Consider the following 24,153-nt stretch of genomic DNA (forward strand, 5'->3'; position numbering starts at 1 on the left):
TTCTTTGGATGCAACTCTGCATTCTTTCTCCTCCAAACACGACGAGTTGAGTTTTTACCAAAAAGTTCTATTTTGGTTTCATCTGACCATATGACATTCTCCCAATCCTCTTCTGGATCATCCAAATGCCCTCTAGCAAACTTCAGACGGGCCTGGACATGTACTGGCTTAAGCAGGGGGACACGTCTGGAACTGCAGGATTTAAGTCCCTGGCGGCGTAGTGTGTTACTGATGGTAGCCTCTGTTACTTTGGTCCCAGCTCTCTGCAGGTCATTCACTAGGTCCCCCCGTGTGGTTCTGGGATTTTTGCTCACCGTTCTTGTGATCATTTTGACCCCACGGGGTGAGATCTTGCGTGGAGCCCCAGATCGAGGGAGATTAGCAGTGGTCTTGTATGTCTTCCATTTTCTAATAATTGCTCCCACATTTGATTTCTTCACACCAAGCTGCTTACCTATTGCAGATTCAGTTTTCCCAGCCTGGTGCAGGTCTACAATTTAGTCTCTGGTCTCCTTTGACAGCTCTTTGGTCTTGGCCATAGTGGAGTTTGGAGTATGACTGTTTGAGGTTGTGGACAGGTGTCTTTTATACTGATAACGAGTTCAAAAAGGTGCCATTAATACAGGTAACGAGTGGAGGACAGAGGAGCCTCTTAAAGAAGAAGTTACAGGTCTGTGAGAGCCAGAAATCTTGCTTGTTTGTAGGTGACCAAATACTTATTTTACCGAGGAATTTACCAATTAATTCATTAAAAATCCTACAATGTGATTTCCTGGATTTTCTTTTCTCATTCTGTCTCTCATAGTTGAGGTAGACCTATGATACAAATACAGGCCTCTCTCATCTTTTTAAATGGGAGAACTTGCACAATTGGTGAATGACTAAATACTTTTTTGCCCCACTGTATAACACACTACAGGGAAGGGGAAACACAAACAAACTACATAATAAATCCCCTATATGCTGGCACATCCAAAAAGTTAGCAAACGTCTTGATCACCTCGAAAAGATACTTTTCTTCCGCAACTTTGTATTTGTCCCTTAGAAAGAAAGAAAGCATATGTAAACTTGGAGAGCTGTTCACAAGTCAGATATTAACATGTTGTACGATGTTTTCAGGACTGATGGCTCCAGAGTGACATGCCATGGCTTTAATGATCCCCCCGGTGAAGCTCAAATGGCTGGAGCACCTAAACAGCTCATGGATTACGGAGGACAGCGAGTCCATTGCCACGCGGGAGGGAGTCTCGGTGCTCTACTCAAAGCTGCTGGCCAACAAAGAGGCTGTGCTGCTGCCCCAGCAGGTGCTGTGTCTGAAAGGCCCCCAGCTTCCAGACTTTGAGCGTGAATCCCTCTCCAGCGATGAGCAGGAGCACTACCTGGACGCTCTCCTCAGCAGCCAGCTGGCCTTGGCCAAGATGGTCTGCTCTGACTCTCCCTTTGCCGCGGCACTGCGCAAACGCGTGCTGGTGCTGCAGCGCATATTCTATGCACTTTCCAACAAGTACCATGACAAGGGAAAGGTGAAGCAGCAGCAGCACTCTCCCGAGAACAACTCGGGCTCAGCTGATCTGCACTCTGTCAGTGAGAGACCGCGCTCCAGCACCGACGCCCTCATCGAGATGGGCGTTCGCACCGGCCTCAGCCTTCTTTTCGCTCTTCTGCGCCAGAGCTGGATGATGCCTCCTCCACCCAGCCCTGGTGGAGGTCCCGGGGGCAACATAAACTTGTGTAATGATGTCATTCACACAGCCATTGATGTGGTCAGCTCCCTGCCGCCCCTCTCTCTGGCCAACGAGAGCAAGATCCCACCAATGGGGCTGGACTGCCTGGCCCAGGTCACCACTTTTCTGAAGGGGGTGACCATGCCAAACTCTGGGGCGGATATCCTAGGGCGGCGGCTCGCCTCAGAGCTACTGCTAGGGCTAGCCTCCCAGAGGGGCTCCCTGCGCTACCTGCTGGAGTGGATCGAGATGGCCCTGGCTGCATCAGCCGTGGTCAGCGCTATGGAGGACAATAAGGGGCTACAGAACCAGGAAGGGCTTATTGGCTACGATTGTTTCATGAACATCCTCATGCAGATGAGACGCTCTTTGGTAAGTAAACATCAACAAAACTGTCTGAAATCTGAAGTTTATTTTAGTGTGCTTTTCACTGATCCGAGCTGTCAAATTGCCTTAAAATGCCCATGTCTGTTCAACTTCAGTTTTCTTGTCCCTATTAAAAGCTCTGGAATCTGCTAAATGCCACAGTTGTCATTTAAAATAATTATTTAGAAGTATTATTATTAGTGTAATACATTTTTTATCACCCTTCTTTTTTCTCAATAGAAAGCTCTTGAACAGTAAAAACTAAAAAAATAAGGATTCAAAGACTGAAAATGTCTATCTATCTGTATGTTGCATGCACATATTATTTGGCTGTAAGGGATATCTGCAAGCATTTTACTTATAGTTGGTGAGTAAAGCCTGTGTTATTCTTTAAATGAATACAAAATACATGCTAGAAATACATGATAATGTCATAGATTATATAATATTATATATTATTTTGTGTTTTCAAAGATTTTTATGTTCTCTGACATGTATAACGAGTCGGAGTTGTTTTGGGATTCCTACCAGATTTAATAAGTGCATAGTTAATTTGATGTTTCTTTATGGGGGTCTGCCAAAAGGCCACCTTACATTGAGTGTCATAATGTAATGGATTTGTGTACTGTATGTGTATTCTCAGGGCTCCTCATCAGATCGCAGCCAGTGGAGAGAACCCACACGGACGTGTGATGGCCTGTGCTCGCTGTATGAGGCGGCACTCTGTCTCTTTGAAGAAGTAAGATATAAAGCAGTATTTTATTTTCAGGACTGCATGTACCTTAAGCCTCAACATGCTGATTGTTAAGAGCGAAGACATCCTATGCAAAAAAGCCATACTAGTTACGCCTGTAAAAGTTACAAGGCTTTTATGATTCTTTACTTAGAAAAAAGGAGTAGATATAATTTAAAGAACACATAGATTATCCCAAATGGTATCAACTCTCTGGAGCCGATCTCTCATAGGATACTCTTTTCTTCCAGGTGTGTCGAATGGCATCAGACTACTCTCGCACCTGTGTCAGCCCAGACAGCATACAGACCGGAGAAGCGCCCGTGGTGTCTGAAACCTGCGAGGTGTACGTGTGGGGGAGTAACAGCAGCCACCAGCTAGTGGAGGGGACACAGGAGAAGATCCTGCAGCCCAAGTTGGCGGCCAGCTTCGCTGATGCACAGACAGTAAGAGAAAAAGAGTCTACAGGTCTTCTGTAGAGCTGATGAATGCAGGCCTGTGTCCACATAGCCCCTTTTTTGGCAGAAAGGCGCTGGCAGGCAATGTTCTGCATATGGCAATAAAAGTCTTATAGGCAGCAACATCCATTATCTGCTCCAACAAAAGGGCTTTGTAGTTTTTTTTATGATGAGTTTCCGCCTGCAAGACACGGCCAAAAACAAACGTCTCCTCCAATCTCTACAGTGACATCATTAGGGTTTTTTCTGAAAATGTACAATATTTGACATTTTATGTGCTTGGAGCTTGCGCACAAAAATGGCAGGGCTAAAAACAATTACGCCTTTTCACTTGGCAGCTGGATCCCACGTGAAAAAGCGTATTCTACCATAACTTTTCTAAAGAGGGGAAATATCAGCAATAGTCTTATTCTTTAAAAATCAAAAAGTAGAGAAACTGTGATGAATTTCCAGAGGAATCTTGCTTAGTTTCAGAAAAAGTGTTGTTGACTTTAGAGGAAGATAATCAAAGCATTCATTATACTGATCAGCTTAAAACAGTGGCTTGGCAAAGACTTGACGACGTATGTTATTTGAGATTGGTGTATTTTTTTTAGAAAGATAGATGTATCCTGATACAGGGACTTTTTCTCTTCAAGATGGAAGAGCAGTGCAGCACACATTTCTTCTCCGTTCCTTTTGTAAGGAAGGAAATTAAACTAACACAACAAAGATGACAGTTCCATATCGAGTCCGCTGCAAAGGTTAGCAGACAGTTGCTGAAGATGCTCTGATCGAGGCCTATGTACAGTCATACAGACACACACCATCTTTGTATTTCTCTGCAGATTGAGGCGGGCCAGTACTGCACTTTCGTTATCTCGTCTGACGGCTCCGTACGGGCTTGTGGGAAGGGCAGCTACGGCCGCCTGGGCCTCGGGGACTCCAACAATCAGTCAACACTCAAGAAGCTCACCTTCGAGCCCCACCGTGCCATCAAGAAGGTGTCGTCCTCCAAGGGTTCAGACGGCCACACGTTGGCCTTCACTACGGAGGGTGAGGTGTTCAGCTGGGGCGACGGTGATTATGGCAAACTGGGTCACGGGAACAGCTCAACACAGAAATACCCTAAACTTATCCAGGGGCCTCTACAGGGCAAGGTAGGGTTTCACACACAATGGTATTTTATTGATATGACATTAATGTATTTAAATCCAGTAATATATGTAAATGTATTCTATATATTATCAATAAATGGAGTATTTTGCTTGTGAATTTACCAGCATTCATAAAGCATGAGGGTGTGTGTTGTTGTGTGTCAGGTGGTGGTGTGTGTGTCTGCGGGCTACAGACACAGTGCTGCAGTCAGTGAGGATGGAGAGCTGTACACATGGGGGGAAGGAGACTTTGGAAGATTAGGTAAGTTGCTGAACCAAGTCATCCTAAAATGAATGTGCAGTTTACAGATTCACAATACATTCTTGAGAAGGATTCATGGCTTCTCTGTGGGTGGAAAGGGTTCTGATTCAGCTTTGACATTTTACAGAACGTGTCAACTTCTCCAGATATCACCCTGAATCATAATTGGGACAGCTTCCAACTTCCTGTAGTGTGTAGTATGGATATTTTTGCATGTAAATGGTCTTCAAAGGCTAATTCTCTCCCACATACTCCCCCACTATCTGAAACGCCTCCCATGGACTCCTTTGTTTACCTTGTTCACTATGTAACACTCGTGCTACTATTGGCTAGCACTTCAACATGTTGTACCTGATAGGCTAAGGGCCGGGGCATCTCTAAGGGGTTGACCAATCACAACTGAGCAGATTAGGCACTCGTTTCAGACGGATGGTCGACTATTGCCTGAAAAATGAAGCACTTTTTGAACATTTAAGCGTGTAAAAACTTTACGTAGAGGCACAAAATACAAATGTTAACCTAAAGATGTGCTTGATAGGGCCCTTTTAAAATGTTGTCTCTAGGCTGAATTGTAGTTTTGAAAACACTGTAGAAAAATATTAAATGAGATGTGGTTATGTGGATACAAACTGTATGCATTGCCTCTTTAACCCTCCATTCAGGCAAAGAAAAAAAATCCACCTTTTATAATTTGGACGTGTTTTCATTGTTTCGGAACTCAGGTCACGGAGACAGCAACAGCCGAAACATTCCTACCCTGGTTAAAGACATCAGCAATGTAGGCGAGGTGTCATGCGGTAGCTCCCATACCATCGCACTGTCAAAGGACGGACGCACTGTGTGGTCTTTTGGAGGAGGGGACAACGGTGGGTTAACCCTTCAACATGACCTCCATGTTAAATGTCATCATTAAGTCTGTAGTATTTTTATTGTCTTCAGATTTCAGTGTGTCAAACATTGCACATCAATACAATGTGTGTTTGTTCTGATGCCCTCTAAAGAGAAACCATGTGTTTTCCTGCAGGAAAACTAGGTCATGGTGATACTAATCGAGTGTACAAGCCAAAAGTGGTGGAGGCCCTGCAAGGAATGTTCATCAGAAAAGTGTGTGCAGGAAGCCAGTCGTCTCTCGCCTTAACCTCTACAGGACAGGTAGGACATATTGTTTACAGAGACTGGTTTGTAGAGAAAAAGCAGAGGCTTGAAATTCTTTAACATCTGTCACTTTGAGAGAATTTCTTACAGCTGTTAATGCATTCCTAGGGACAGCTGGTTGGACAATAACAGTCATATATTTTAAAGACAGGACTTAACAAAGCTCTTCTTTCATGCCTTAGTCTTTACGGAATCCCCATTAGCACTAGCATTAGCATTGGCTATTCTTTCTATGGTCCACAAACAAACAGTTAAACATACATTTACGCACTTTAACCACATAAACTCCCAGAAATAGACAAAATCAAACTAACAATTCCTCAATAATCAATATCACATTTCTTCTAATAAAATAAATAGTAATTCATGACAGAAATAACACTTATATTTAGCTTTCTTGTGGCTAATTCCAAGAAATAAGCTATAAAGAAAGGAAAATTCTTTTTTTTCTCTCAAAAAAAACTGTTCTCTTTTTTTTCCTTTTGATCAGTTTTCTGATCAAAAGGAAACTCATTTTTTCTGGGGAAAGGGGTCAAATAAATGTTTATGTTGATTCATATCACTTTTCAGGTGTATGCTTGGGGCTGTGGTGCTTGCCTGGGGTGCGGTTCTTCCGAAGCCACGGCACTCCGACCCAAACTAATCGAGGAGCTGGCTACCACCCGGGTGGTGGACATCTCCATAGGGGACAGTCACTGCCTGGCCCTGTCGCATGGTAGTTGTCTCTTCCTTTTTTTTCATGGCCTATCTCTTAGCTGCATTGAATAGGACACACATAGATTTTGTTAAAAGTTTGAAAGACATACTGTAGCTTGGTAGAGCTTCCCACCCATGTACTGGGGCTCAGTCTTCAAGGACCGGGGTTTGAATCTGACCCAGGACCCTTTACTGCTTTTTTAAAAAAAAATGTAATTTATTTTTTATTGACATTTGGCAGCAAACATCTTAAGTTTGTCTCCGAAAGGCTTTTTTTCTTTTTTTACACAGAGATTAAAATAAAAACAGTAAGAAGTACGAACAATACGCACATCAGGGAGTCATCAGGACTTAAAAAGGATCAGTAAAATCATACGTTTGTAAAAATAAAATCTGGCCTATGAGGTTGACTGTCTCCTCTTTCAATTCTGTCTCTCCATTGAAGGCACTGGTTGCTCAAAAAAAAGATCTTAAAAAAAGTGACAGAACTGTTGCAATAGCATGATGTAATAGCAAGTACAGAGACCATATTTGTTTAAGCTAATACTTAACTTTAGCACACCTCATTATTATTCAATAATTTAGGGCAGTAAGAAACATTCTGTCTAATTTTGTGTTACTTTGCCGTTGCTCAACCTCCATCCAGACAATGAAGTATATGCATGGGGCAACAACTCCATGGGTCAGTGTGGCCAGGGGAACTCCACAGGGCCGATCACCAAGCCCAAGAAGGTGGTGGGCCTGGATGGAGTCGCTATTCAGCAGATCTCAGCCGGCACCTCCCACAGCCTGGCATGGACAGCGCTGCCCAGAGACAGGTCAGCTACCATCACAGTAAAAACTGAGTGTAGCCAGAGTAACCGTGACGATAACCTGACTTTAACAGAAAGTATTCACATAGAGGGGAATGGGGGTAAAGGCAAGTGCTGATGTCACAACAGCCCTTGACTACTTTGTTTGGTAAAGGTTGCTTAACATAGGTCAAGGGTCAGAATCTGCTGCAGTTTTTTTTCCTTTAGTTACAAATAACTGTTTATTTAATTCAGAGAAATTGTGATAACACTTAAAATACTCAAGTATTAAAATAAAGTTAGATTTAGATGAACCATGCATTTCTTTTGCATGAAACATTACTTAATTGCATTATGGGAATTGTAGGATCCAGCCCTTGGAAGCTTTAGCCATTCTACAGATTAGATTTTGCTGTGCATTCTGTTAGTCCCCTGAACTCATGACTGATTTGAAGTCACTGGAAAACTGCTTTAGGTGCAAACTTATCATAATAGTTGGAATGACATCAGGGAAAGATTTCATACTCCATCCCCATAGTGATTTGGAGGTACATTCACATTAAGGGAATTTGATTTGTAACTGCTTCAATGCAAGTATGAACTGATCCATTTAAGAAATGCTGTGTCACTCCAGAATCTTCTTCTGTCTATTGAAGATAAATTCTGTGATTCCTTTGGAGCTCTCCATGTAAAGTAGTGTAGCACTTAAAGTTTATATTTACTCACTCTGGCTCTCTAGGCAAGTGGTGGCTTGGCACAGGCCCTACTGTGTCGACCTCGAGGAGAGTACCTTCTCCCACTTGCGATCCTTCCTAGAGCGCTACTGTGACGGCATCAACAGTGACGTCCCCCCTCTTCCATTCCCATCCTCCAGGTAAGGGCATGCACACAGACTGCGCCATCAGTGCTAGTGACAGCTTTGCCAACTAGCACATTGTCACAGCTGTGATTGCACAAGACTTGATGAATTAAGAATTAAGAAAGGGGAGAACTGTTCTTTCCTAAGTCTATTTGCTTTTGGTGCGAGCAAATGAAAGCATCACTAGCCTGCAAGTTTAAAATAAATACTTGTTTTTGTATTTGCAGGGAGCATCATAACTTCCTCAAACTGTGCCTTCGGCTTCTGTCCAATCATCTGGCTCTGGCGCTGGCCGGGGGCGTGGCCACCAGTATCTTAGGTCGGCAGGCCAGGCCCCTGAGGAACCTGCTCTTCAGGCTGATGGACTCCTCCGTGCCGGATGAGATTCAGGAGGTAAGAAAAGAGAAGAAACACTGTTGAGAGAGTGGGGAAACGTGTTAGCAGCATCATACAGACCGTAAGAGCAAAAGGGAGAAAGGAAAAATGAGTCGAGGCACAAGAAAATGTCAGAAAAAAACAGGGACACTGTGATGTTTTTTTTTCTAAGATAGCAATCTAACATTTGGTCAAACATATGTCAAACTACAGCGGAAAATAGAGAGAAAATGCCTCTGTTGGGAACTTTGGGATTTAAGCCTTTACAGACCTTTTACATTCATAGAAATATATTACGCACTACAGGAAAGAGAAAACCCAGAAAAAGCCCAACAGGGCCTCTGGTTAGAGTGTGTAAGGTGATATTGACTTCAGATATGTCCATGTTTTTAATGTCAGTGAGGCTGGTTGCAGAAATATGTATTGTTAAAAGGTAAAGCTGAGTGTCATCTACATAACATAAAAAAAACGGAGGTCTCTGTGATGGAGGATTTGTCAAAGTTTCAAACTATTAAACTGCACATTTCGTTTCCTACCAACCATAATAATTATTTTCTGAGATACGTCTGTTTAATAATTAACTATCATTTTGAAACTGATAAATATAACTGCTTGGCTCTTCCTTTTGTATTCCTCCTGAAAAGGTTTATAATCACTGAATAATTGGACTAATTATTCTTCCATTTCACATTTCCTTTACAGAAACATCTTGTTCCTTTTTGTTGATTAGCACAGGGGACCTAAAGTCAGTCATTTCTTGCAAATGTCAACAAGCTCTGAATCATTTACATCCCCTGCAGCAGAAGAATCAGTAGGTGTGTGTTTGTGCCATCAGGCGGTGATCGAGACCCTGTCGGTGGGGGCGACCATGCTGCTGCCCCCGCTGAGAGAGAGGATGGAGCTCCTGCACTCCTTGCTGCCTCAGGGCCCCGACAGATGGGAGAGTCTCTCCAAAGGACAGGTACCCTATGCTATTTAGACACAGTAGCCATGTCGCTGGATGCACATTAATAATCATCAACATGTTTTTCCGTTTCTAGATGTTTTTTTCTTTAACATGTATGGATGCTTAAAACTGAGCTAAAACAATTGAGGCCCTTTTCTACAGTAGACATTGTTTACTCATCTCCCATTAATGTCAATTTCTGCCAGAACCTCCACATAAAAAGCCACTGACGTACATTCATGTACTTGAGATTTGTTTAGATTAACCAATGCATCGTTAGAGGGGGCTTTAGGTTAGCTGCTCGACTAATGGGTCTCTTTGTTTGGTTGCTTGTGCGGGAACAGTGTTTGAGTCTTCTAAATGGTTTCTTATAGCCTTATAGTTTTGACCAAAAAAGCCTTAAGAGCATGCCTCATTTTACCAATATGCTAAAGCAGACAGTAACCTTAACCCTAACCCCGCTAATAAAAAGTCTTGAGGATACACCATTTTGAGGAACTAATTGAAGTTGTTGTGGCAATCGTATGAGAACTCCTTGTTGTTAAAGATGTTTGGCCCACATCACCTGGTAAAGATGTTTGGCCCACACGTCTCTGCAAACATTATCCTATCCAGATTAGTTAAGCCTTCTGCTATGATAAAACAGTATTTAATGGATTCACCGTGGACAGGGATGGATTCTGAGTTGGTTTTCTTCATGGTTTATTGAACCTTTGTCACTGGCGTTGGATAAAAGTGTAATTCAAATCTAATCTGATGTGTAATGTACAGACACCTCCCAATAATATGCGTTGTAAACGCCTGACTTCCTGCTACGCAAGGTTGGATTGTTGGATGTTGGATATATGATAATGGCACAGGTCAAAACCAGATAGTGACTGTTTTGGCCAGTGACCGGGTGAAGGCAAAAGGTAAAACAAGACACGTAATACGCTATTGCTTATGGCCATGATAACCCCAGATCAGGCCAACTTGATGACTGCCCATACATTGGCCTGGGAAAATAAACAACCTCTGGTGACCGAACTGTCGTTGTCCCCTGTGTGAACTTCAGTTCAAGTGTTTGGACTTACAGGGTCAGCAGTGTGATTGAAATGTGTTTGTCCCACAGAGGATGCAGCTGGACATTATCCTGACCAGTCTCCAGGACCACACCCACGTGGCCTCGCTCCTGGGTTACAGCTCCCCCGCCGACGGCCCGGAGGTACTTTGTTCCGGCCCGGGTTTCACAGCCCCCCCGGACCCCACATATGGCGCCACAGCAGGACACCCCGACACACACCTGGCTGAGATCCTCATGAAGACGCTGCTCAGGAACCTGGGCTTTTATACCGTAAGTAGATGTTGTGCTCAGCTCCATCAGAGAGCACAGAGTTTGCTCTTATTGATTTCTTTGTGTGTGTTACTCAATAACCATTATTACTGGGATCATATCCATGGATTAAGGATTGACAAAGGCAGACATTACTCCGGAAGGAAGCCATCAGTGGAGTCGACATATTCCACCTTTGTTACTCCCCACCGTGTCTCCGTCTCCCACTTCTGTCAATATTGGAGTGGTGCAGGCAGAGCATGACTCATATATAATCCTTTATTATCACCTGCTGCCTTTTTCCTGGCACAGCAGTGGCTTGTTTTTGTGCCTTGGCTTCTAAAAGATGGCATTTATTGATTAAACCAAACACATACACGCACATACACAGGCTGTTTTCAGGCAGTGTGTGTGATTATGAAGGCCTGAGCAGTGAATGACAATTAGACTGCAACGCTTTCTGAATATGAGTCATTCCCTTTGAATTCATTACCTCTAACTGTATTTTCCCTTTTTGCTCTTCCTACGCTTCTCTTAGTCTATAGAGCCCTGCTTTCTTCTATTTTTGGAAAATCACTAATTCAAAAACACACATCTAGACCAAGGAATATAATAAACCAAAAAACAGTCATTTAAGTCTGGTCTCCTAAATGGGACAAAACCAAGAATCCAGAATACAAAAGATGTGTAAGGCAAAATTCACAGAATATTCATCCTCTATGACTCGTCATGATTGCCATTTTTAGTAGAACAGTACATTCCAGTTGTATTAAGGACATTGAAGAGGAACAAAGTGAGACAATATGTGAAGATGAATTTAAAAATAAACATTTTGCAGAAGAATAAATAAGCTTCTGGATAAATAAAACACATTCTAGTATTTAAGGGACTCATTGTGTTCAAGGCGACCTTTAATTCCAGATCCATTTGATAGCTGTTGTGCAATTTTCAAAACAAGCTCATGATTTCCTCTGTGGCTTGGAATCCAAATTCACCAATACGTGTCTCAATTTGAGGAAAGAAAAGAAAACCCTTTGTGGCAGCGGGGTGTGGTTAAGGCGCTGGCTGCTGGAGTGGATCAGTCGGAGGCCAGACAGCTGACTAGGATCAGGTAATGAGTCACTAAATAAAAGTATCTCGCTAACCTAGTTCTGGTCTCTTGCAGTAGGATGGGTCCTGAGCGAGGACTGTCTCCCCCAAGTCGGAAGAGAACGCAGCTTGTTATTTATTCAGTGCCTGAGTTAAGTCCTGTTTATAATAAAGACTGAAGTTGTTTTCATCATCCCGCAACTGGCTCACACGGGTTCAAAAGGAAGGGAGGACAAAGGCGGGATGGTGAAAACATATTAAATCTTTATTATAAACAGGACTTAACTCAGGCACTGAATAAATACGGTCCTCACTCAGGACCCAGCCTACTGCAAGAGACCAGAACCAAGTTAGCAACATGCTTTTATTTAGTGACTGATTACCTGATTCTGATCAGCTGTCTGGCCTCCGGCTGAGCCACTCCCCTCACTCCAGCAGCCGGTGCCTTAACCACACCCCGCTGCCACACCCTTGTTTTCCCATTATTAGCATTGGTTATTGATATGGCTTGAATGTCAATGTTTTGCCTCAGAATATCATTTTTTTCTGTACGTTTTCTGCTGGTTAATCAACTTATTTTGTCTTCAGCTGTGTCTCCCACAGTTGCCTCATTGCCATAAGGATGAGCACATGAGTGAATGAAAGATGGAGGTTTAACAGTGGCAAGCGAGCCTGATAAATAATGTTAAGTAAACCTTAAATCATGCCTTAAAAAAAGCCATATGTAAATCAATTGACAATTACTTTTTGCTTACGCATCTCAACACAAAGACTTGCTTGTTAACGATCTGCAGGAAATCCATAAGGCCCGATCTAGAGCCTGTAGCAAATCAATAAAATTTCACGCCATTAACTTGACCCGTGTCTCAAAATATGAGAAGAATAATGGAAATTACAGTACTTGAGTAAATGTACTTGCCAACACTGTAACCCTTCCTGCTTTAAGGTGACAGCCGATAAGATGGGGTTTGTTGAACAATTTCTGTTATCAAATCACATGTTCTCCATTCTGGAAGACGCCTTTCAGAACTGCAACATCTGTGAACATGTTATTGTTGATGTTCTGATTTGTGTGCCTGTGTGTTCTTGCAGGATCAGGCGTTTGGTGAGCTGGAGAAGAACAGCGATAAGCTGCAGCAGGGCATGTCCTCTAACGACAGCAGCCAGCCAGCTCATCTCCACCAGCTGCTGTGCTCGCTGCAGAAGCAACTGTTAGCATACTGCCACATTAACTCCGTCACTGAGGTACGCTCGGTCAGCTGTGCCTGTTGATGTGAAGCGTGATATCTCCTCCCACTGTTTTATCATGTTATAATAGTCTTTACGTAATCAAAATGTCCTTATGTAGCTATTCAAACTTCTCCGTCCAGTGCCGTCAGGATCATGTGACACTGTTGAGATGACAACATAATGTTTGTTTACCTTGAAGCCGGATGCCCGACGACTAATTGAGTAACTTTGATGAAGTTGTTATCATCTTATTTCAGAACTCACATGGTCTTGTTTAATTGTTCACAATTATATTAAGTTGCCTTTTTTTATAAAAACATGTTTGTGTCAGTAAGGAATGAACTCAAGTAGCCGCTATAGTTGCGTACCCTTTTTTTTAATCTTTGAGCTTATTCTTGATCACATTTAGTGGATATTAGTGGCTTTTGCATTTTTGTTAGTCACAGTTTCAGTAGGTGTGATTAACAATCTTAACACCAGAGACTGATGAATACATTCTGGTCCTCTTGTTTTTCTGCAGAACTCCAGCAGTGTGGCTTTACTCCACAAGCATCTGCAGCTGCTGCTGCCTCATGCCACAGATATCTTCTCCCGCTCAGCTGCTCTGATAAAAGAGAGTTCCTGGAATGGCAGCATACAAGAGAAGCTACAAGGTGAGGAGGATCATTTAATCTCTTTTCTGATCAGGGAACAAACCTTATTTTTTCCCTGATTATGCTACACACTATATTGTGAAAAATAGACCCATATAGAAATCAGCAGGTGAAGAGCTAGCTAGCTGTTAACAGCCCACCTGGAGTATATTCCTGCTGCTTAGTTAGTTAGCTTACAAGCTAAATGACTTAGCTAACATTAAAATAATGATGCGTTCAGACTTCATTCAGTAAAAATGATTTAAAAAAACAACTAGTGAAGATAAAATTCAAATAAAAAAATGTCTTCTTATGTAATGTAGTTTTTGGGCGTAAAACTTGCACAAATAAACGTTTTCACAGCAATAAATAGATATAAATACATCTATAAAATAGGTGTTGAAGAGGGAATTCTAACCTGTTAAATATTTCCATCAAAATCCAGTTTGCGAACGGTAATAAAGAAGTGTATCTTGAAGAAAATGGGATTTGCTCGTTTTTTTTATTTGCTTATCTCGCTGTAGAAATTCATGCTATTGGCATGGAGTACTACATTTCTAATATGGTAAATTCCCTGCTCTTTGCTAACCGGAACCCATTATCCTCTGCTTATTGACAGTGCAGGGTGCAGTCATCAACACAAAGATAATAAGCTTCTGATTTTGTTATTGAACTCAAGAATTTATTGAAAGTAAACTTAATATAAATCACTTCTTTCCCTTTTCCCAAACTAAATTTGGGTTATTTCTTTGATCAGTACCTTTGTTTTGAACCTCTATAAGCTAACCATGTCTCTGTCCTCTCCAGATGTGATCTACGTGTCAGCGGCAGGCAGCATGCTGTGTCAGATAATCAACTCCCTGCTGCTGCTTCCTGTGTCGGTGGCGAGGCCTCTGCTGAGCCACCTGCTGGACCTGCTGCCTCCTCTGGACCGCCTCAACAGGCTGCTGCCCGCCGCCTCCCCTCTGGAGGACCAGGAGCTGCAGTGGCCTCTGCATGGTGAGCATGTGATCTGATCTTTGACATTTTCTCTATAAAAATCAATAGTTGTAGATCTCTCAATACCTTAAGAACGGAAAGTATTTGTAAACATGTATGTTTTTGGGCAGTATTGTTTATGCTGACCTTCTATAACGCTACTTTCTAACTGTCCAGGTACCTCAGACTTTGCTGAGCCGGCCTCTGGGATGTCTCTGCCACAGCCGGCATTCTCCTGGGTGTGGCTGGTGGATCTAGAGAGGACCGTAGCCCTGCTGGTGGGCCGCTGCCTCGGTGGGATGCTGCAGGGAGCCCCCACCTCGCTGGAGGAGCAGGATACCGCTTACTGGCTCAAAACGCCTCTCTTCAGCAACGGCCTGGAAGTGGACATCACTCAGCTCGGTAGGGAGCGGACAGATACAGAGCTGTGATTCATGCATGTTTTAAATGCTGATCAGTGTTATTAACAGAAGCAATTGAGTTAGGGCAGAGCAATATATAACAGATATATTGCAACAACGTTTGAGATAAGATATCATTTATGCTTTCCTGTAGTGTGTTTTAGGTTTTTGTGCATGTAAATGGTCTGCAAAGGCTAAAATCCCAAAGATCCCTAAAGAGGGGATTCTTTAAATGGATTTATCTGCTCTTACCCACTTGGTCATTAAATCTACATTAAAGCTGATCATTTTTAAAATAATTCTTATCTTTAGATTCTTTGTGAAAACTACAACTGTCAACCCTGCAATATTATAACAACATCAATATCGGTCAAAATTATAGTCCTTTATAGAATGATGTTTTACCTACTACCTTTTATTCCATCATGAGTTTCCTCAGTGTTCTTTAAAAACATATATATTTCTGGACCAGTTTAGCCTTTATGAGAGATAGAGGTGACAGGGGAAGGTAGAGGGGATGACACTCCTGAAGGGTCGTAACGCTATCAGGTGATTTATTCAGCTGCCCCCTCAGTGACTTGTTGAGGTGATTATTTGCTTTTTCACTTGTGTCCTCCAGACGCCTGCATCAGCTCATTACTGGAGGCGGCTCTGTCCGGTAATGAAGAGCAGAAGCCTTTCGACTGCACACTGCGTCCTGAATTGAGCGTCCTGGTGGATTTGGCTCTGTGTTCCTCTAAAGAACCCGCCAACAGCCTCTGGATCAACATGCAGGACTACGCCATGAGCAAAGGTCTACCGCTTTGACTAGGCATATAATAAATTCCATGGTCTCCATCATTAGTCCTGTAGTGACTGACTGCTCTGTGTGTTCTGTTGCAGACTGGGACAATGCCACTCTCAGTAATGAGTCCCTGCTGGACACTGTGTCCAGGTTTGTGTTGGCAGCTTTACTGAAGCACACAGGGCTGGTGGACCAGGCCTGTGGAGAGGGCAGGTACTGTAACATGATATTCGTGATGTCGGCTGAAAGGTTTCCACACTGTGCCAGTCTAAATTAAACCTCACATGTCACAAGTACATTTTTTATTTTCCCATCAGGTACCAACCATCCAAGGCTCTTGCAGAGGTGTATCGCAGTGTATATAAGGTACGAAACCGCCTGCTGGCCTGTAAGAACATGGACTTCATCCAGACAAGGTCCTCTTCACGTGAGAGGAGGGTGAGTGAACCGAAGTTGCACACACACACAGTCTGCACACTTAATAGGAATTGATGGAAATGAAACCTACAGGAGGCCCTGTATTTGTTACAGGCAAACTATGTGTTAAATGGGCTATCATGCTTTTGGGGGATTTCCCTTTCCTGTAATGTGTTATAAAGGTTCTGTATATAACACATTACAGGAATGTGCTTTTATTGGCTAGCCCTCCAATATGTGATAGGCCGGGGGACATTTTTGAACATCAAAGCATGCAAAAATGTCGCAATAGAGGCACTGAATACAAATAGGAACCTGAAATCATATTCTACAGACTTAATCAAATATATTTTGGGTACAAACCCTCTTACAAGAATCATACAATGATCATTTTAAATAAAGCTGCATTTTTTTCTAATTAAAAATATATTTTTGCCGTTCTTCATTTATTTGACATTTATATTTACTTTGCTTATTAGGGTTTTTTAATGCAAAGTAGATGATCAGTTTGCGAAACGTATTACTTACTAGGTTAATATAATGCGAAATTAAAATGCGTTCTACAATTCATCAAATGCTACTTGCATGTTATGGAAGAATATGTTCATTTATGTTTGCCTTCACAACATTTGTGTCGCACAATTTTTTGAATAGTTTTTAAAAAACAATATTGAGAAAAAGATGCAAAAATGTTCACTATTGTAAATCAAATCGTGATTTAATATTATTTTTTTCCGTGTTGTGCAGCCCAAACGCAGACGCGCGCACTCGTTAACATGCATTTGATTGAAGAGTCTCTCGAACTATCGTTCCTTTTTTTTTAGTACAATCTTTATATTTCCCTAATTGTTTTTATGTGGTCACACAGATTTCAGACAATCAGGACTCTCTGGATATGGACCCTCAGGAGCACTCATTCACACGCACCATTGACGAGGAGGCGGAGCTGGAGGAGAGAGCAGACCGCGAGAGAGAAGAGGGCCACCAGGAACAAGACGACGAAGAGGAGGAGCGGGAACACGAAGTAATGACAGCTGGAAGTAAGTACACCTGCCTCCAGCGGTCCGGCTATATGCTTTCGCTAATCATTAGGAACATTAGGGGTATCATTTAAGACACAGTTCATTCATTGAAATACGGCCTGCTTTCAATCATTCCCATTTCAGCTCGATTACCAAAAGGTACTAAATTGATTAAAAGCAATACATTTTTATTAGCATTCTATCCTCTTTATGTTTTGGTTAATTCTTTATTAATACAGTATATAGGCAGTTTGGTTCCTAATTCAAACGTAATCCTTATTGTTTTTATATTAAAATACCTTGCCGTGAGTATTTGGTTTATATTATGCGGTTGTGGTAATTTACTGAAGCCAGTGCCGAGTTAGTTTAAGGAAAAGAGAAATATTCTTATTGGGATGGATGTCAGTGTCAGGCGCTTTTGATGTGTTGCATTGGCATGGGCTTTGGTTATGAACTTTGCACTCTGGAAACCTCGAGTGTATTGTGCGGCTGCTGCTTGTCCTCTAACCCAGCATCTTGTGTGTGTTTGTTTTATTTGTGTATGTGCAACTCGCACACCACACAGAAATCTTTCAATGTTTCCTCTCAGCGCGGGAGGTAGCACGCAGCCGGGACAGAGAGCGGGCCAGCAGCAGCACGGGACTGGGCTCCGGCTCCGTGTCCAGGAGCGTAGGAGGAGAAGAGGAGACTATATTGTCTCAGGAGGGGAGGAGGGGCAGCACGGGGCTCCCAGAGGGCCAGGACCTGTACACCGCAGCTTGTAACTCAGTGATCCACCGCTGTTCCCTGCTGCTGCTCGGGGTGAGCCCGGTGCTGGGCGAGCTGACGAACCAGAACCAGGAGGACGGCCAGAGCCAGTCAGCCACAGGGACGCAGGAGAGCCTGAGCTTCATGACCAGGTCAGAGTGCTGCACACCTACATACAGTCAGGAGGGAGGGGGTGATAAATCAAAGCTTGACATTTGCGAAGGCAGATGGAAAGTTGGTTTCCTCTCTATTGATGATTATGTGCTGTAAAATAGCACGTTACTGGCCGTCATTACAGCGCGCATGTTTAAAGGCTGAGTCCTTATATATAAGCTATATATCTACAACTTTATAGCGAAATAAAAACAAAGAAAATTCCGGAAGCAAAAAAAAGTTTCAATCCCACAAAAATAAATGTAGTTTTTAACTGTTAGGTACATACGACTGAATGCATTATTTTGAAATCATGTAGCTCCACTCCATGCCTTGTGTTTAACCTGTCTATACTGGTAATGAAGGAGACCCCTTTCTAAAGTTTCTAATCAAAAGAAATCTATTCTGTACATAAAAGCATATTAAAGTTCAGCTAAGGCTAATTGGATGTGAGCACATATCTGCAAATCAAGTATATTTTTTAAAGGGACCAACATCAGTTTGTGTTTCCCTGGATAGTGTTTTGTTGTTGAGCAGCTGTGGAAAATAAGTCTCACAATGAGGGCATTCTTTATTAAAAAGGACTTCAGGTTCTGAGTTTTCATTGGGCTAATTCAGACTGCTGAAGCCTAATATTAGCTCTTGCTGACTGTATGCCCTTTTGTGCATAAAAAGCACTGGATTGTATCTCTTAACATTAGATATCACTTTAGGAAGAAATGTATTTGCAGCCTGTAATGAGAGGAGGACCACTACAGCAACTGCCACCTTTTTCTGCTTTATAAGCCTGAGTTAACGTTTTCCACTAACTTAAAACCTATGTTGAGTCGTTGATTTAATATAGCAGAACATATTTTTGGGCCAGATGTGTGCCACAATAATAATAGTTCTGGTATCCTAAAATAAGAAATCTGCAAATATGTTTGTGGTTGGTTGCTATAATAATAAGGTTTTTTAAAATGCAAAGCGAATAGTAGAGTTTGTTTTTAAAAGTTATTGAACTATTGAGCTTCTTCCAGCAACAGGTGAAGGTGTCTGGCATTTCCTATCAGATTTTTGCTGATATCAGTGCTTTGTAGCTCATCTGTAAATTCTTATCCTACTTTTCACTTTTTTCAACACGTTTCTTCTGAACGTTTTCTGAACTAAATTTAAAGCACACATTGCACCTATAGCCCCTCGAACCCAATAGCACCTGTTTGTGGTGTGTTGAAAATATTACTACCTTTCCCTTTTTTATAGTTGAGATATTTATTATGCCAAAAGATTAAATTTGCAAGTCTTTAGTGTGATATGCACAAGGCAGTGTTTGAATCTCAGGCTCTCTGTAACAATGTCACTTCAAATACAAAAAAATCATGCATTGTAAAAATACATTCTGAGGGCAACTGATTCAAATTTAGGATGAAATCAAAAATAAAATAAACATAGTATAGGATGTTCATTAGGTATGGTATTTGCAATATAATGCATAATGACAAGTCTGTGTGTATATGTGTACTAAACCATAAATAAAGATACTGTAATTAAAAATGAAATTGAAACAGTGAATAAAAACCTAGCATGTTTAGTTCAGTAACATTTCTAACTGCTGTGGTATTGGCCTAGTGAAGAGGGTCACTAAATGTCTGCTGTGTGTTTGTGTCTGCAGGAGTGAGAGTCTGAGTGCAGAGAGCCGCTCAGTGCAGAGCAGCCCGAGCTACAGGCTGATGAAGTCCAGGAGCGAGTCGGACCTCTCTCAGCCCGAGTCAGACGAGGAGGGATACACTCTGGTAGAGCACACACTCAAACTCAAATCTTTCTCTGCGTTAGAATTTATGTGTTCCAGATCTGTACCGAGAGATATCTAGATTTTAAAGCTACATCTGTCTTCTCCTCTTTCAGAGTGGAAGGAGAAATGTTGACCTGGACTTGGCGTTTTCTCACAAAAAGAGAGGTAAAGCTCATTTGAAAAGCTCTGTTTGATGTTGGGAGTGAGGATGATGCAGGTCATCAATCAAACTCTTGTCTCTCTGTGTTTTGATTCCTGTATGGATAGTTTATTTGCTCCTTTTGGGCCAGTTGAGCCCCAGACACAAGAGGAGCTCCAAGCAAGTAAACGATGGCATGTTTCTTCCTCTTGTTAGCCCATACTTCCATTACTGCGATGCCTCTTCATCCATCTCTCATGATGAGGGCCTTGCGTTGAGCTTCACTCCATATTGTACTATCTGTGCTCTTGCATAGAGGGGAGAATGAATAAAGACCATACAGATGTGCTGATAGTACCACTAACAGTTCCTTCTTTGTCTCAGATGAGGGCTCCTTCCCTTAAGAGTTTTCATGGAGATACCAGTCAAACTTTTTAGATTAATCATCACTGCAGATACTATTTTGTTGTAAAATGACAATACTAGCCCATTTCACTTCTCAACTGCAGCCTTTTTCCTCAGTAAGTTTAGGAGTAACAGATGTTCCGGTTGCTAAAGCAACATTATATTTTCACCAAATACTGCCCAGCAAAACAGCATGTGGTCATGGCGAGCCATGAAAATCAGCTAAAGGGTTGATTTTGCTCATTTTGGCCACTCTCAAAGTCGTCGTCTCCCCCCCGCCTTAATCCATAGGCTCCATGTGTCAATTAGCTAGCGCTTCAACACATTGTACATTATATACTAAGGGGCGGGACATTTTTAAGTGGATGCCCAATCATAACAAAGCCGGGCCAGCTAACCAATCAGAGCAGACTGGGCTCTGGTTTCAGACAGAGGGTGAAGAGAGGTGCTGCAGCACAGGCAGTATGAGAAACATAAAGAGCTTTTTGAACATTAAAGCATGGAGACATGTCACAGTAGAGCCACAGAACCTGAAAATGAGCAGATTAGGGCTAGAAGAGTGACGCCGTGAGTCCATGAATGACCCTAGTGTTTTTGTGGTTGGTTCTAACTTCTGTTATGATCGAATTTCAGTAGAAACTGTAATCTCTAAAAAAATAGTTAAAAAAATAAAATGAAGATAATCTTGTCAGTAGTTACAAGTTATAAGCAGGTTTGTTAATGCACAACCCATTGCCGACAGGGATTCTAGGTTTTGATGTGGGAATCTATGTAACGCTATTACTGCTACTCCTTTACGATACATCTGTTTACCCTCCCACCACACACGATTACACCATGGTCAGGATGCCAATGGAAGGTGTACCATCCATTTTTAAGAAGTATTGTTGCTGGCGCTGCCTGTGTTTTAACCACCAGTTATTACGGTTACTCCAGTTGGAAGCTCCCATTATAGCTGAATCCATAATGGCTGATGAAGACTTGTGCCAGCATGAAGAATCAGCATATGGCCATTTGATGAATTCTCCTAAATGAATAATGCATTGCACTGCTTTCAAGTGCTTTTAAGCAACATGGTCCATCCATCAAAAGAGTTATGTTGTGCTTTAATGCATCTGAAAGGCTCCTCTTTCTCCTCTCGTCTTTAGGCCTACTTCACAGCTCGCCAGACTCCCTGGCTGAGTCCTGGTTCCGCGCCAAACTGAGCCGCCAGCGGAGCTACAGCTCGGCGTTCTCCTACGAAGAGTCAGACCTGGACCTGAGCCGCTCGCTGGGCATCCACGCCCTCATCGACAACATGGTCAGCTTCATCAGTGGCGATGTAGGCCTGGCTCCAGCCTTCAAAGAGCCGGAAGAAAGCATGTCCACCAGCCCGCAGGCCACTATCCTGGCAATGGAGCAGCAGCAGAGCAGAGCGGAGGTGAGGGGTTCAAACTAATTATTTAGACTTTCTGAAAGTAGCAACATATTATATATTATTGGTAATAGTGCAGCCCATTTGAGTGAAAATACAGTCCAAGAGTTGTTCTTGTGAGCCTGTTAGAATATCCACTTGACTTCTGGAATGTGTTTTATCTGCAGCTGCGGTTGGAGGCGCTCCACCAGATCGTGGTGTTGATCTCTGGCATGGAGGAGAAGGGCAGCCAGCCCGGGAATGCAGATCGAACCGGCGGTGCCTTCCAGTCCTCCTCCCTGCTCACCTCCGTCAGGTTGCAGTTCCTGGCGGGTTGTTTTGGCCTCGGCACCGTGGGCACCGGAGGGCTGAAGAGAGAGAGCGTGCAGCTCCATCACTATCAGGTAGGAGGCTGGTAACTGCTGATAAACACTTTCAGCCAGCTGGCAGATGTCCCACTATTTGATTTTTGAAGAGAATCCTCTTATATGCCTCTTTACATATTGGTGTGTCCTTCTTTTTCTGCAGGATGGGGTAAAAGCTGCTAAGAGGAGCCTCCAGATGGAAATCCAGACAGCTGTCCATAAGATCTACCAGCAGCTGTCTGTCACTCTGGAGAGGGCTCTGCAGGCAAACAAGCACCACATAGGTAATAGAGACAGCTATTCTGTTTTGTCCTTGGATGTACAAACACTAATAGATACAGAGTTGGAGGCGGGGCCCCGTTTAGTTCCATGAAAGTTTCTCAGTGGTGCTTTAAGTCAAATTTGCCCGACTTTCAAGAGGCACTTGCATTTTCCTTATCCCGCACCGCCTCACAGCAGCATCATGTCCAGTCTTGGCTCAGTCAGATGAATGGGAGGGAAAATAATTGTGGATTCGGCATTTCGTGCATTTTACACATTTTCAGAACTAATGATTAAAACAAGAGAAATTCAAGTTTAGATCCTGGCAAGTAGATTATCTTAATAACGTAATATTTGCTGTTAATAGACGTGTTTTTCACACAAGTCAGAAAAAAGTCTTCTTTGGCCCACTTGCTTCATTGACTGACACGGACGTTGCACTCCCACCGTTTGGCCACGAGGAACATTTGCTTTAATGCTTGCCTCTCTTCCTCAGGGGCTTGGTTTTGTCTCATCTTTTTTCTTGTCCTTTCTCCATCCTAGAAGCCCAACAGCGCCTCCTGCTGGTTACGGTGTTCGCGCTGAGTGTTCGCTACCAGCCGGTGGACGTCTCCCTGGCCATCTCCAGCGGGCTGCTCAACGTGCTGTCGCAGCTCTGCGGGACAGAGACGATGCTGGGCCAGCCGCTCCAGCTGCTGCAGAAACCCGGAGTGTCCCAGCTCAGCACCGCCCTCAAGGTGGCCTCCACACGCCTGCTGCAGATACTGGCCATCAGCACGGGGTAAGAGACCTAAGGCAGCACGCTACAAGGAGCTTTTTTCAGACTACTGGATTAATGGAGAGAAAACATCCACAAATATGTTTGTTTTATTTTTACATTTTAACTATGTCAAGTGGTGTCCAAAACTCTTCTTTAAATTCACCAAAAGTTTAAACTTTGCCTGATTTGCGCATCAAAACAAATCAAAACAAATTCACATAACCTGTAATACAAAACGAGACTGTCTTAGTAATGTATGTATGTAAGTAATAATATTCTATTGTTGATATTATTTCATTTATTTATTGGTTATTTATTATTATAAAAATGATAACAGTATTTTATGGAAGTTAAAATCTGAAACTCGGTAAACCTTAAGGAAGTATTACATCATCAGCTGTTTCTTTCCTGTGATTTGCAGAACATATGCAGACAAGTTGAGTCCTAAGGTCGTCCAATCGCTGCTGGACCTGCTGTGCAGTCAGCTGAAGAACCTGCTGTCCCAGGCAGGAGTCAGTCTCCTCTCTCCTGGAAAAGAGCAAGAAGACAACAAACAGGAGGACAGCGCTGACTCCGAAAAGAAAGACTTCAGAGGTGAGCCTGGAGTTAGCTCTTCATCTTTTTATTCACCTGATGAGTGGGCTTTGTTGTTCCTCATGTGTTTGATATGACAAAGCGGCAACATACTATATTGAAGTTTAGTTTTTCAGTAACAAAAGCTATGATGAAAGACATTATTTGAAATAAATGTGGACAAAAGCTCCCCGTTATCCAAACTAAATGATAAGAATCA

General features: G+C 42.6%; 1 protein-coding gene across 6 annotated transcripts in view; it reads left to right on the forward strand.

Annotated features, from left to right (window-relative positions):
* herc1 (HECT and RLD domain containing E3 ubiquitin protein ligase family member 1) overlaps positions 1–24,153 on the forward strand; it is a 66,002-nt gene that overhangs the window by 4,136 nt on the left and 37,713 nt on the right. For 5 of the 6 annotated variants that reach the window (XM_063881041.1, XM_063881045.1, XM_063881046.1 and 2 more), the window contains exons 2-30: positions 1,120–2,096; positions 2,734–2,829; positions 3,075–3,269; positions 4,109–4,420; positions 4,583–4,679; positions 5,402–5,545; positions 5,704–5,831; positions 6,405–6,549; positions 7,177–7,348; positions 8,061–8,195; positions 8,408–8,573; positions 9,391–9,516; positions 10,613–10,834; positions 12,995–13,147; positions 13,653–13,785; positions 14,572–14,763; positions 14,920–15,144; positions 15,763–15,936; positions 16,026–16,140; positions 16,245–16,365; positions 17,213–17,384; positions 17,932–18,265; positions 19,918–20,038; positions 20,151–20,202; positions 21,730–22,001; positions 22,163–22,378; positions 22,503–22,623; positions 23,144–23,381; positions 23,782–23,954. In XM_063881041.1, coding sequence (XP_063737111.1) covers positions 1,146–2,096; positions 2,734–2,829; positions 3,075–3,269; positions 4,109–4,420; positions 4,583–4,679; positions 5,402–5,545; positions 5,704–5,831; positions 6,405–6,549; positions 7,177–7,348; positions 8,061–8,195; positions 8,408–8,573; positions 9,391–9,516; positions 10,613–10,834; positions 12,995–13,147; positions 13,653–13,785; positions 14,572–14,763; positions 14,920–15,144; positions 15,763–15,936; positions 16,026–16,140; positions 16,245–16,365; positions 17,213–17,384; positions 17,932–18,265; positions 19,918–20,038; positions 20,151–20,202; positions 21,730–22,001; positions 22,163–22,378; positions 22,503–22,623; positions 23,144–23,381; positions 23,782–23,954 — 5,701 coding nt within the window. In that variant the 5' untranslated portion in view covers positions 1,120–1,145. The remainder of the gene's footprint in view (positions 1–1,119; positions 2,097–2,733; positions 2,830–3,074; positions 3,270–4,108; positions 4,421–4,582; positions 4,680–5,401; positions 5,546–5,703; positions 5,832–6,404; positions 6,550–7,176; positions 7,349–8,060; positions 8,196–8,407; positions 8,574–9,390; positions 9,517–10,612; positions 10,835–12,994; positions 13,148–13,652; positions 13,786–14,571; positions 14,764–14,919; positions 15,145–15,762; positions 15,937–16,025; positions 16,141–16,244; positions 16,366–17,212; positions 17,385–17,931; positions 18,266–19,917; positions 20,039–20,150; positions 20,203–21,729; positions 22,002–22,162; positions 22,379–22,502; positions 22,624–23,143; positions 23,382–23,781; positions 23,955–24,153) is intronic. The other variant, XM_063881044.1, reaches the window with a different exon arrangement.

This window comes from Eleginops maclovinus, chromosome 4 (assembly GCF_036324505.1).
Source record: "Eleginops maclovinus isolate JMC-PN-2008 ecotype Puerto Natales chromosome 4, JC_Emac_rtc_rv5, whole genome shotgun sequence".
Lineage (NCBI taxonomy): Eukaryota > Metazoa > Chordata > Actinopteri > Perciformes > Eleginopidae > Eleginops > Eleginops maclovinus.